General features: G+C 38.9%; 1 protein-coding gene across 1 annotated transcript; it reads right to left on the bottom strand.

The window, feature by feature from the left end:
• Window positions 1-1,334: 1,334 nt before the first annotated feature.
• Window positions 1,335-6,440, bottom strand: LOC121370506 (frizzled-4-like). Its single transcript, XM_041495789.1, has one exon. The coding sequence runs from the start codon at window positions 6,121-6,123 to the stop codon at window positions 4,384-4,386; it is 1,740 nt and encodes a 579-aa protein (XP_041351723.1). The 5' UTR covers window positions 6,124-6,440; the 3' UTR covers window positions 1,335-4,383.
• Between the last annotated feature and the right edge of the window lie 5,031 nt (window positions 6,441-11,471).

Here is an 11,471-nt window from a genome sequence, read left to right as displayed (position 1 = left end):
TATTTAGCTGTTTGGCAGTATTGCCAATACGAATAAACGTTATCCAGTTTCGGACAATTTCGTTGAATTCGGGGAGGGGGGGGGGGGGGGGGAGATTGGCCTACCATCAGAATGAGAGCTTACGGACTACCAAACCTTTTGGCGACTACAGTTACATATTAAATATATTTTCTTGTTTAGAATGCCAGTGTCTGTGTATCCAGTGTGTTTATGGCCGTGTGCTAACGACCTAATGTTTGCAGCAGCCAATGTTCATATGGATTCGTAATATATATATTTTTAATACATACGAAATTATTGAAAGGTAAAATCCAATTTGGGCTACAACAAACAGGACAATAAACACCTTGTTTATATTTTGACACTGATATTCTAAACAAGGAAATATCTTTAATATGCAATTTTAGTTATCAAGAAAGGCTCTACTAGTCGTAAACATGTTACAATGGCACCAAACTCACTGCACATGTTTATAACCGTTAGATCTTTATCGTAAATTACTTATAAAAAAACATAAACTGTCAAATAAAAACAAACAGGTTGTTCATTTCAAGTTTCATTCATTTCAAAATATGTACACATTTTGTTGTCGGTGAAATGCCATTATTTATATTGGGACTATTTTTATGGAACAATATTTAGCACCAGGTCGCATATATATATATTAAGTCAAGAACATAGAGATCGGTAAAAACAAACTGCAATTATCTTTGGTCTCGAAAAATGATTTTTGTTCAAAGGATGTGAAGTCAGTCTAGAGCAGCGTAGTCCCGACCATTCAATTTTATGTAAGTTATAGAAATCACTAATTTCTCATTGTAAAAAGATTGTTTTGAGCTGCATTACAGCAGTAATTCTTAGACAAAAATTAAAAATAGCCTCGTTTCATATTCCAATTTCATAGCAGGTTGCATGGTGGCAGTATTCTTCAGTTTCTTTTATTTTCTGAGATTTTGAGATGTAAATTATAGTTAACTCTAGGTCTAAAATTGTTAAGATAATGGTGTTAGTGACTTTCCAATACTTTACAAACTATCGTATATATATATACACACACACACACATATATATATATATATATACATATATATATATATATATATATATACATATACATATACATATACATATACATATACACATACATATATATATATATATACATATATATATACATATACATATACATATACATATACATATACATATACACATACACATATATATATACATATACATATACATATACATATACATATACATATACATATACATATACATATACATATACACATATATATATATTAAATAAACGTGTACTTTGAAGATTAAAGGATAATAAATAGATTTTATTTTTATAACCAAAAATTAAATGGTCGGTCTACAGTATAACAAGAGTTTTGTCAAACTAATTTTAAAATTAAATACCAATTTACACAGTAAATGATATAAATCAGTTAAACATAACCCCACCCCATTTTTGTATATGTCCACCATAACAATAGTAACACAATTTTGTAATAAAGATCGGTTTCAACTGGTGCTTAATTAACACAAATGAAACAGAATATTGTAAGTGAACAACAAAAGCAACGCACATATTTTAATATATACTTTTTTTCCATGATCAAATTAATTCAGTTAATAGACCTTTCAAATGGGCTCAAGATCTTCACAAGACATTGGTGATTTTAATAGACATAAAGTCGAATGTGATTCAAGCTGAATAATTTTAAATGAATTAAAAATAAATTAACATTCGCGTTGCTTTTGTTGATCAGTATACATAAGAGAATATCAGGAGCATGTAGTTCAACGGGTGTAAGAAAACTAGGAAATACAAAATTAATATTAGATAGCATTAGTTGCAAATGTCTTTATATTAAGCCCCCAAACATTTCACAATTTCGAAACACTTTGTTTAGAAGATTTTAAAATAGAATCTCGTGTTTAAATACTGATTTTAAAATATGCTATTAAAACGTTGATAGGGTGTAGGTGCAACTGTTTTCAGTAACAGAATGAACGTGTAAGTTAAGGCTACATGTCGTAATAGCTACAGATTAAAAATAAGAAAAACATCTCGTCTCCGTTGTATGTATTCCACTTGCAACATTTGACAAATACCTAATGTCAAAACAAGAAGGAAAAAAAAGAAAGAGAAGAAAACATAGCATTTTGATTGAATGTCAGCAAATCTGATTTATGGTGACAGTTAACACATGTATCAACGTCTTGTGGGCGTTTTGTACAATAAAATAAATAAATAAATAAATATATATATATATATATATATATATATCGGTTGCTCATTGATAAGAAAAGTGTATATTCGTGTATATAGAGAAGCATTCAAGTTGACCTATATATGCTTAGAAAAGTGAAACAAAGCTAACAATAGCTTCAACAGTTTTAGATATTTAACAAAACTGTAATTAACAAGTTGCACTTGGTTTACAATAGGTGCCAACAAAACAGCTAAGAAATTAATTAAGTGCATTGCCGTTGTTTACGTTTTGTATCGGAATGTTAAGCTAGCTAGATTTCAGTTACATGTCCGTAGTTTTCTGTAATTTACAGTTTTAGATGTTTATTAAAAATGTTTTATACCTGATAAACGATAAATAAACGATACACTACACCTCCCCAAAACCTGACATTTTATCTAGTACGACGATGCTTAAAGGAGTTTCATCACTGTATATTTATCTAAATGGAATTATATTCGTTTTCAGTTTCCAACTAATTGGGGGTTTTTTTCCTCAGATTTATCTATTTTATACCATGAATTGCACTGACATAAAATATAGGAGAAATGAAAGTAATGTAAAATTAAAAGAACAAATTAAAGTAGTATGTTTAGTTTTTACATTATTAATTAATAGAATAGAATAGATGTTTAACGACACCCCAGTACACATTATTATTTAAATCGAATGAAAGTATGAACCTAGGTGCCATCTTTTTAAAAAAGAATACTGGAGAACATGTTAATAAATTCCCCAAAATGGTTATTGTCAAAAATACTAAAACTATCGCTCTTGTGTATAAAAGTATACTGTCAAAACCAGAAACAGCTAACAAATTTTGTAATTACTTTCCATTCTAGCCCCCTCCCCCACTGAAATGACCGTAACCGATTCCTGATTCAGTCCAAAAAACCTAAAACAACCAAAAAACAAAAACGAAGGCACAATTCGTAAATGAAAATTGTATTAAACCGCAAAACAGTAGATCCACGTTTAAAAGCCTCTATACACGATGTCGAAGGGACATCTTAACCACGAACACCTGAATATTGACAAAAGATTTGAAGGATTTCCAATGTTTGCAAGTGGAATACATCTCTAAGAGACGAACAACAGAAAACAGATTTAACAAAAGCATGTAACAACAAATACCCCTGACAAGATCAAAGCTCAATAACCAAGACTTCTTAGTTCCGTGGAAAAAAAAAATACAGAAAAAAAAAACGCTCGCGGCACCTTGTCTGTAACAGTAGTAGACAGGTACTATACTGTAATAGTATAAGTTAGTCTCGTCCTGAGGAAAGAATAACAAAACAAATCTGTTTTTACCCGTAAAATTTCTTTCTTTCCTTGGCAGTCCTATTGGTCCATGTTCGGTTTTTTTTTTTGGTGGTAGATTATTTTTTGGCTAATATATTTGTTTTGTTTCAAATGCAAAAAAAACCAACAACAACAACAACAAAAACTTTGGGAATAGTATTTTGCGAGTATTTGGACAACAGCAGACACGTTTTGTGCACAAGACGAAGTGGGACTGTTGAACACAGTGTTGGGACGACATTTTTTGGACGCGGGTCACTTAGACAGGTAAATCGTTGTTTGGTTTCACCTCGGTAACTGGAAACCATCCAGGGGTTTTATTACGCATCGAGCACATCTCGTTGTTTCTTGAAAGTAATCCGTTAGACAAAAAAAAAAAATGGCAACAGAAGACCTCACATACCTCGAGTTGAAAAACAGGTAGTGTGCACACTTTGTGTTTCAACGTGTAAGTAAAAAAATTAAATGCCCTCCTGTAATTCCTTTTTATTGAAGACTTCTCGCAAATAAACCGCTTCTCTATTCTCCTTTTTTATCACAAGTATTTCGGTGGTTTCATTCTCGTGTAACAACGTCCACCTTAGGGACTATCCACAACGCACAGACTGTCAACTGGACAACCAAGGTTCCCAGCTGTTCAAAATACTGACCAGTTTCTCCTGAAAGTGCTAAATATTTCTCTGAACACCGAGTTCTTTCGTACTCTTTCTCCCTTTCTCTCTCTTAATACGTTTTTGTGAGCACGACCATCATCAGAGACACAAGTTCTAATCCAGACACAAGTTCTAATCCACACCGTATCATAGACTTCCTTTCATACGACGGTCTCTGTGTCGGATTTGCTCATCGTCCGTTTGGATTTATCCATCCGTATTGTCCTGTTCGGTTTGAGGGGAATCTGGTGGTAGTGGTGCACGGGCACTGCCACATGCTCCCAGTTCTTCCTGTCCCGCCTGCGTGAACACAACTTTGTGAAGAAGTTCCTCCACGAAGCCACAGTCTTGGCCGACCACATCCACATGCCGCTCGTGATGCCGACGACGAGCGACATGAACAGTTTCAACATGAACACCTCGATATTGGGTTGACTCGTGCTTTTGGCAGCGTACCACGAAGTCCGGTTGACGTACTCGTACAACAAGCACCCGATAACACAGGTCGCCGGAACGGTGTAAAGGACAGAGAATATCCCTATCCGCACCATGAGAACCTCCAGCTTGTCCGTCTTTATTCCGTCTCCCCGCACCCTCTTCCTGATTCTGAAGAGCGCCACGAACCCGGCGATTAAGAAGGATGCACCCACCAAAAGGTACACAACATGCGGGGCTATGGCGAAGCCCATGAGAGTCTGTGTATTTTGATTACCTACATAACAAATTCCTGTGATTTCGTCGGCATCGACGTCTCTCATAACTAGAATTACAATGGTCTTGATGGCGGGGATTGCCCATGCGGCCAGATGGAAATAACTGCTGTGGAGTTGAATAGCCTCGTGTCCCCATTTGAGACCGGCCGATAGAAACCAGGTGAAAGTTAGAACGACCCACCAAAGGGAACTGGCCGTACCAAAGAAATACAGTAGCAAGAACACAATAGCACAATCTGTGTTTTCCAATCCTTCCTGAATCAGAATTTGTTTCCCACTTTGGCTGTCGGTATCGCACGCTATTGACTGTCGGCCGGCGATAAGCCGTACAATGTATGCGATGCTGTAGATGTTGTAACACATGGACAGGAATATGATGGGTCGCTCGGGGTAGCGGAAGCGCTGCGAATCGATGAGGAACGTCAGCACGGTGAACAGGGTGGCCACGAAACACAGCCCGGCCCAGATGGCCATCCAGACATCGGCGAAGAACTTGTCCTCCGTGGTGAAGGCGTCGTTCTCCTCGCATTTTAAAGCGCACCTCTCTGTCCTGTTGATGTAGGTGTATTTCGAGGGATTGCGATAGTGTTCGCAGCTGACGCCGACGTGGTGAAAACTGGCGTGCTCGCGGGGGAAGCCCGTGCTCCTGTCCAGGTTGGGGATGCGGCGGTTGTGGTTGTTGTTGGTCCCGTACTTGCCCGCCGGGTCCGTGACGGGGTCGGCCTCCTCCCCGGGGCCATCCATGCACATGTGGTTGTGGTCGTTCTTGGGAGGGAATTTCGAACAGTTGAGGGCGGCGGGCCACGGGTATCCGAACTCATTCAGAACCGGCTGACACCGGCGCCTGACACTCTCGCATATCGGGCGACACGGTCCTATGGGGGTGATCACTTTCTCCGTACACATGGGGACGTACACTGAACAAAGGAAGAACTTCAACTGCGACGAACAGCCGTACTGGATGAGTGGGGTGAACGTCTGCAGCTGAAGTCCCGCGTCTTGCTGGACCTGGTGCTTCACGAGATTCGGCATACCTGTCACGTTGTAGCCCAGTCCGCGGCACATCTCGAAACGAATGGGTTCGCACGTCCTCACCGCTTCCGACGTCTTCGCTCCCGGCACCTTGGTCAGCAGCACCGAACCCAGGAGACTGAACATGAAGGTGTAAAGAGCCGAATTACAGCCCATTTTCGCTGTTCATGAACACTGTAAACCAAATAAAAGCCTCTTCTCTGGCAGCAGTAAACACACACACATACGCATACACACTGAGAGAATGAGTTTTCTTGAGGCACGTTGTTTCTCAGGCTGGTATGCCCGCGACCTCCTCGCTTCGTTGTGACATTGTTTGGGCAGCTAGCTCCTGTGAGCTAACGTCCGAGTTTGGGTATTACATTAGTCCCGACACTAGGATCCTCTCCACGTTGATCTCGGGCGAGAAATGCACTTCCTATCCAACGTACTCTCGTAAAATCTTTGACAAAGTCATTCGGGCTTCAATTGAAAACAAGGCAGCCCTCGGCGAATTAGCCAGTGCTTCGTTTCCCATACCGCGTAGCCAATCAGAAGTGCTGTTATTCCGGACGGGCCCGCCTCTTTCACGCTCTGCGTGCACCTCCTTCTGGCATCAATCAACCTCGTTACCTGTCAATCATGGTTTGTAGACACTTATCAATGCAATCTCTTTCAGTAGGTGATCAGCTTCCAAAGCTTTGCTTTTCGGCAATAATACCCCTATTCATTCAGCTTGCTGGCGTTTTTAGGCAGCTTGTTTGGAGGTTGTATTTTCGTTCCTACTTCTTCGTGGCTTCGGGCAACTGATATAATTATGAGAACAACAGTTAAATTACGGTAAACGAACGTCCATAGTACCTCAGTGGTACTTTTTGTTCGCAGCGCGCCAACGGAATAAGAAGGCGTCACCTACAAAGGTAGATTGTTTCGGCACAGAGTACAAATAATACTTTGGTGGGTCGAACCGCGCGGGGCATGTAAGTGGAACTTGACAAAACGCCACACAAAAGCTGACACATTGGCTGCGTTATTGTCGCGGCAGTGCGTTCCCATAGAACACGGGAAGAAAGTGGCGCAATTTGCTTTTGTGCCATAATACAACATATTTTCTAAAAGTATTGTCGGACCAACTGAAAAGCAACAAAACGTTAAATTCGACGACAAGATTAATATTTAGATAAACTGTGTTTATCTTGGCTCAGCCAGAGTTGCTAATGAAATCTAATTTGCAAACTACTTGAACAGGGTATTTTCTCAGCATGAGTCAGTTTAATGATCAGGGATAATGGTTGATGTGCACGCGCGAGAAAAAGCAGACGATATAATTTGCGCGTGCAGTTAGTGGCCGCCGGTGCCCTCTGGTGAAAAAACATGTTAACATTGGGCAGAGAACTTGAACCTCGTCAGACATAAAACTGACAAAACTTCCGAATGGAGGAAAATCCAAATATTTATGCATGGGTGAGTCTTTTGAATACAACGTAGTATTACTGCGGCCGATTCGCGCAGTGTTTTGACCTCAATGTTCAGCGTCTTTACGCCAAGTCTAACACACACAACAGAAGAAATGATCTACGGCCGTTTGAAAATAGTTTTCTTCACACATAAAACCAGTCAGTTCGCGAAAGGCTATTGTCATCTGTTAAAGAGATTATCATTTTACCACGCGTGTCATTTTAAAACTTTTTGTTAAAAATCTAGTTCCTTTCATTCATTCACCTTACAGTTTACCTGAACTTTCCACAAATCTAATCTGTAAAAAAAAATAAAAATAAAAAGATGAAAAAGTAAAAGAAAAGAAAAAAAAGTGCCTACTTTTCTGGTAAGGAAACGTGTTTCTCATAAGACATATATATTATGACGAATATTAAACGGCCGTTAAGTGTCATTGATGATCGTTTTATGACGTTGGAAGTGTCAGTGCGTATCTGATATTAAACCGTGTACTCTCTAATGGACGAAAACAGGAATTTGATTAACAGACGCGGCAGTAATCTGTTTTGACACTAACTGGTGCAGTGGAAGTAGTGAACGCCAATGGCTATTTAAATGAACAACGTTTTTTTGTAAGGTGTTCGAGTAAAACACTGTAGAATTAGATGAGTTTGCTTTACAACCTCTGATATCAAGACGACTTCTATATAGCAAACGCAAAATAAACAAAATTACAGCTGTGATATATAAAATACATGTAAATAAATAATAATTAAAAGTTTTGTTACAACGATCATTGCATTAATTTGAACCACTGTACAAATATCACCATCATTATCATTACCAAGAACAGCGACATCATCATCAACATCATTAGTATTATCTAGATGTGGAAAAGGGGTGAGCTATTAAAGGGGGGTGGGGTGCATGTCTTGACCTGGATACTGGAAAAATGTTTATTATATCTTCTGCCAAAAAGTGGATGGATGACGAGTCTCCACACCCCTTGATCCGCCCTTGGTCATTTTAAAATAACCAGGAGCCAGGTGAGAGGGCAGTAAAACAAAATAATAAATAATAAAATTCAGAGCACAGTAATATAAGGGATTATATATATATATATTATGCACCGAAGATCTGCGCCGATTTAGTTTTTTCACCAACATAACACATCTAGGTCGACAGAGTTATCTCCCCTTACAATTAAATCGACAATAATTGATCATTCTGATTCAGGTTCAGCTTACTACGCTAGGCGTTTATCTAAACAGGGTGGGGTGGGGTGGGGTGGGGTGGGGTGGGGGAATCGCCATTCCACAGTAAACAAAATAAAACATTTGTTTAAAATGGGAAAATCTCTGAAAAAGAAAATCAACCGGAATCTATTATTAATAGAGTAGTATGGCTGCATGTTTAAGCAACCCCCCCCCCCACGCACGCACACACACACACACACACACACACACACACACACACACACACACGCGCGAACGCACACACACACACTCAAGTAGTTTGCGGCCTATATTTATGTTGGTTCTATTGCAGTATAAATATAACCCCTGTACGAGCTGAGTTAAAGTGATATTCACTAAGTTTATATATTTTATATATTAAGATCGACGAAGCAAAATATCGTATAATTTGTCGAAATAATAATCTAATCTATTACTGCATAATATCGATAAACAGACAGAAAGACAGACAGATAGACAGACAAAATAAACAAAAATTAATTTAAAGATGTAATTGATAAAATATTTAAGGTTCACGGGATTATCTCCCCTTAAGAATTGAAACCCGAAGATTAAAAAATATATTAGCTATTATAAATAATATTAAAAATCAAGTGAGCTGGACATAAATTCGGATTCCCATCCAAATTTGCGCCTTAGCATGGCTGGCATATGTTCGTAATAATAGTTATACTCACTAGTATAGCCAGGGTTTTATATTGGGGGGGGGGGGGGGGGGGGGATACGGTGTGTGCGTGTGTGTGTGTGTGTGTGTGTAAATGTATGATTTTATAAAATTTAATACATTTAAAAAAAAAGTTTTATTGGGGGCTACGCCGCTGGTTATACTTGAAAACTGTGCTACTTTTTCTCTGTCAGTGATGTGTGCCTCATTAACCTCAAATAGAAGTATAAACTTTAGTATGTTTTATTATTGAATTATTAAAATGACTTTAATAGCAAGGAGTCTTTTATATGCACCATCCCACAGACAGGATGGCACATACCACAGCTTTTGATATACCAGTTGTGGTACACAGGCTAGAACGAGAAATAGCCAAATGGGTCCACTGACGGGGATCGATTCTAGACTGACCGCGCATCAGGTAGACGCTTTACCACTCGGTTACGTCCTGCCCTCTGGAAACAAAAAATATCTGTGGTTATGAGCGTGAATGTGTGTTTGTGTGCGTATGTGTGCGTATGTGTGTTTGTGTGCGTATGTGTGTTTGTGTGCGTATGTGTGTTTGTGTGAGTATGTGTGTTTGTGTATATTTGTGTGGTGTGTGGGGTGTGTGTGTGTGTGCGCGCGCTGCGTAGCTTAGCGTTACCAAACGTTACACGCAGGGAGGTTACGGAAAGTAAAACTACGTAGGCCTACCCTAAAATCTTGGAAATTAATATATATATATATTTGTATAGTTTTTAGATATATGATAGTAAGAGAACAATTGTTACAAATTTATCAGTTTTAAAACATTTCAAACCGTAACCACCAAAGTTGGGGAAAGTTAGCTCCTTTTTGGTTTTATTACGTATTCACAAATAATTTTATGATAGGAAGCCTGGGATGGGAGAAAGAGGGTATGAAAAAGAAAGATTATGCGTTACGTAAAGTTTACGTACCCCCCCCCCCCCCCCCCACACACACACACATCCGCTTACTACTGTCCCAACTACTATCAGCGTTTAAAGGTACGTACATGTACTTGTGTTCCTTTAAAACATTTCTGACAACTGTTTAAAACTTACTTTCTTGCTTGGAACAGTATCTATGTTTTCATATCTAGTCAATGAACTTTATTTCTGAGCGTATGACAGTGACAGGCTCGTGTGCAAGAACAAGAATTTATGCAAGGTGGGGAAGGAGTCTAGTGTTTGACAAGCGAAATTCTTAGAGGGTGGTGGTGGGGGGCGACATATGCTGCACCGGAAAATACAGTAAGAAAAAAAGAAAAGAAAATTCGCTTGAGCAGGTGGGAAGGGTTGGACCCCATTGTACTCAAGTCTGGAATGATCACACACAATTTCGTCAAGCACTCTACCACCGAACATTTTAAAATCTTATCTGGGGACGAGTAAATTCGTATGTTCGTGATCAGCTGAAGTGTTTTGAATTGCCTCACATATTCTGACGATTCAGTATCATGCATTAAAAAAGGTTAAAGTTTGTTATTTTTAATGACACCACTAGACCACATTGATGTCAAACATTTGGTAATTTTTATTTATAGTGTCAAAGCAAGGGATCTTTTAAATGAGCCATGCCATATACAGGATAGCACATGCACGGCGTTTAATATGTCAGTCATGATGCACTGGCTCGAACGAGAAATAGCCCAGTGAGTCCACCTACGGGGATCAATCCTAGACCGACCGCGCATAAGGCGTCCCACACCTAGCTTGCAGTTGTGAAAGAATACTTACAAAAAGCCTGCATTGTCAAAATTTGCTTGTAACAATCACATCGACTTGTGTAGACATTACCACAAGCAAACACTCGTATAGAAATTAATATCTTAAGCAAAACCAAGTAAGTTTCAATCTCAGGTACTGTACAGTGATTTATGACCACGTAGCCTAACTTTAAGCTGTCGTTCGACAAACCCCTTGCTGCATTAGCGATTAGGAAAAATGTAGCGAGTTTCCTCTGATGACTACGTGTCAGATTTACCAAATATTTGGTACCCAATAGCCGACGATGAATTAATCAATGTGCTGTAATTGTTTTTTGGGTGTTTTTTTGACAAATCTCCTAGACGATACGCCTAAATAATGCCTGTCCTACTACTGCTACTGCTGCTACTACTACTGCAATCTGATTAAAATCAGCTCCACTGCTGCTGCTACTAT

Source organism: Gigantopelta aegis, chromosome 4 (assembly GCF_016097555.1).
Source record: "Gigantopelta aegis isolate Gae_Host chromosome 4, Gae_host_genome, whole genome shotgun sequence".
Lineage (NCBI taxonomy): Eukaryota > Metazoa > Mollusca > Gastropoda > Neomphalida > Peltospiridae > Gigantopelta > Gigantopelta aegis.
This window is presented reverse-complemented; position numbering and strand designations above follow the sequence as displayed.

Excerpts from the sequence above, each read along its gene's own strand:
- LOC121370506 (XM_041495789.1), bottom strand. The coding sequence starts at position 6,123 with ATGGGCTGTAATTCGGCTCTTTACACCTTCATGTTCAGTCTCCTGGGT.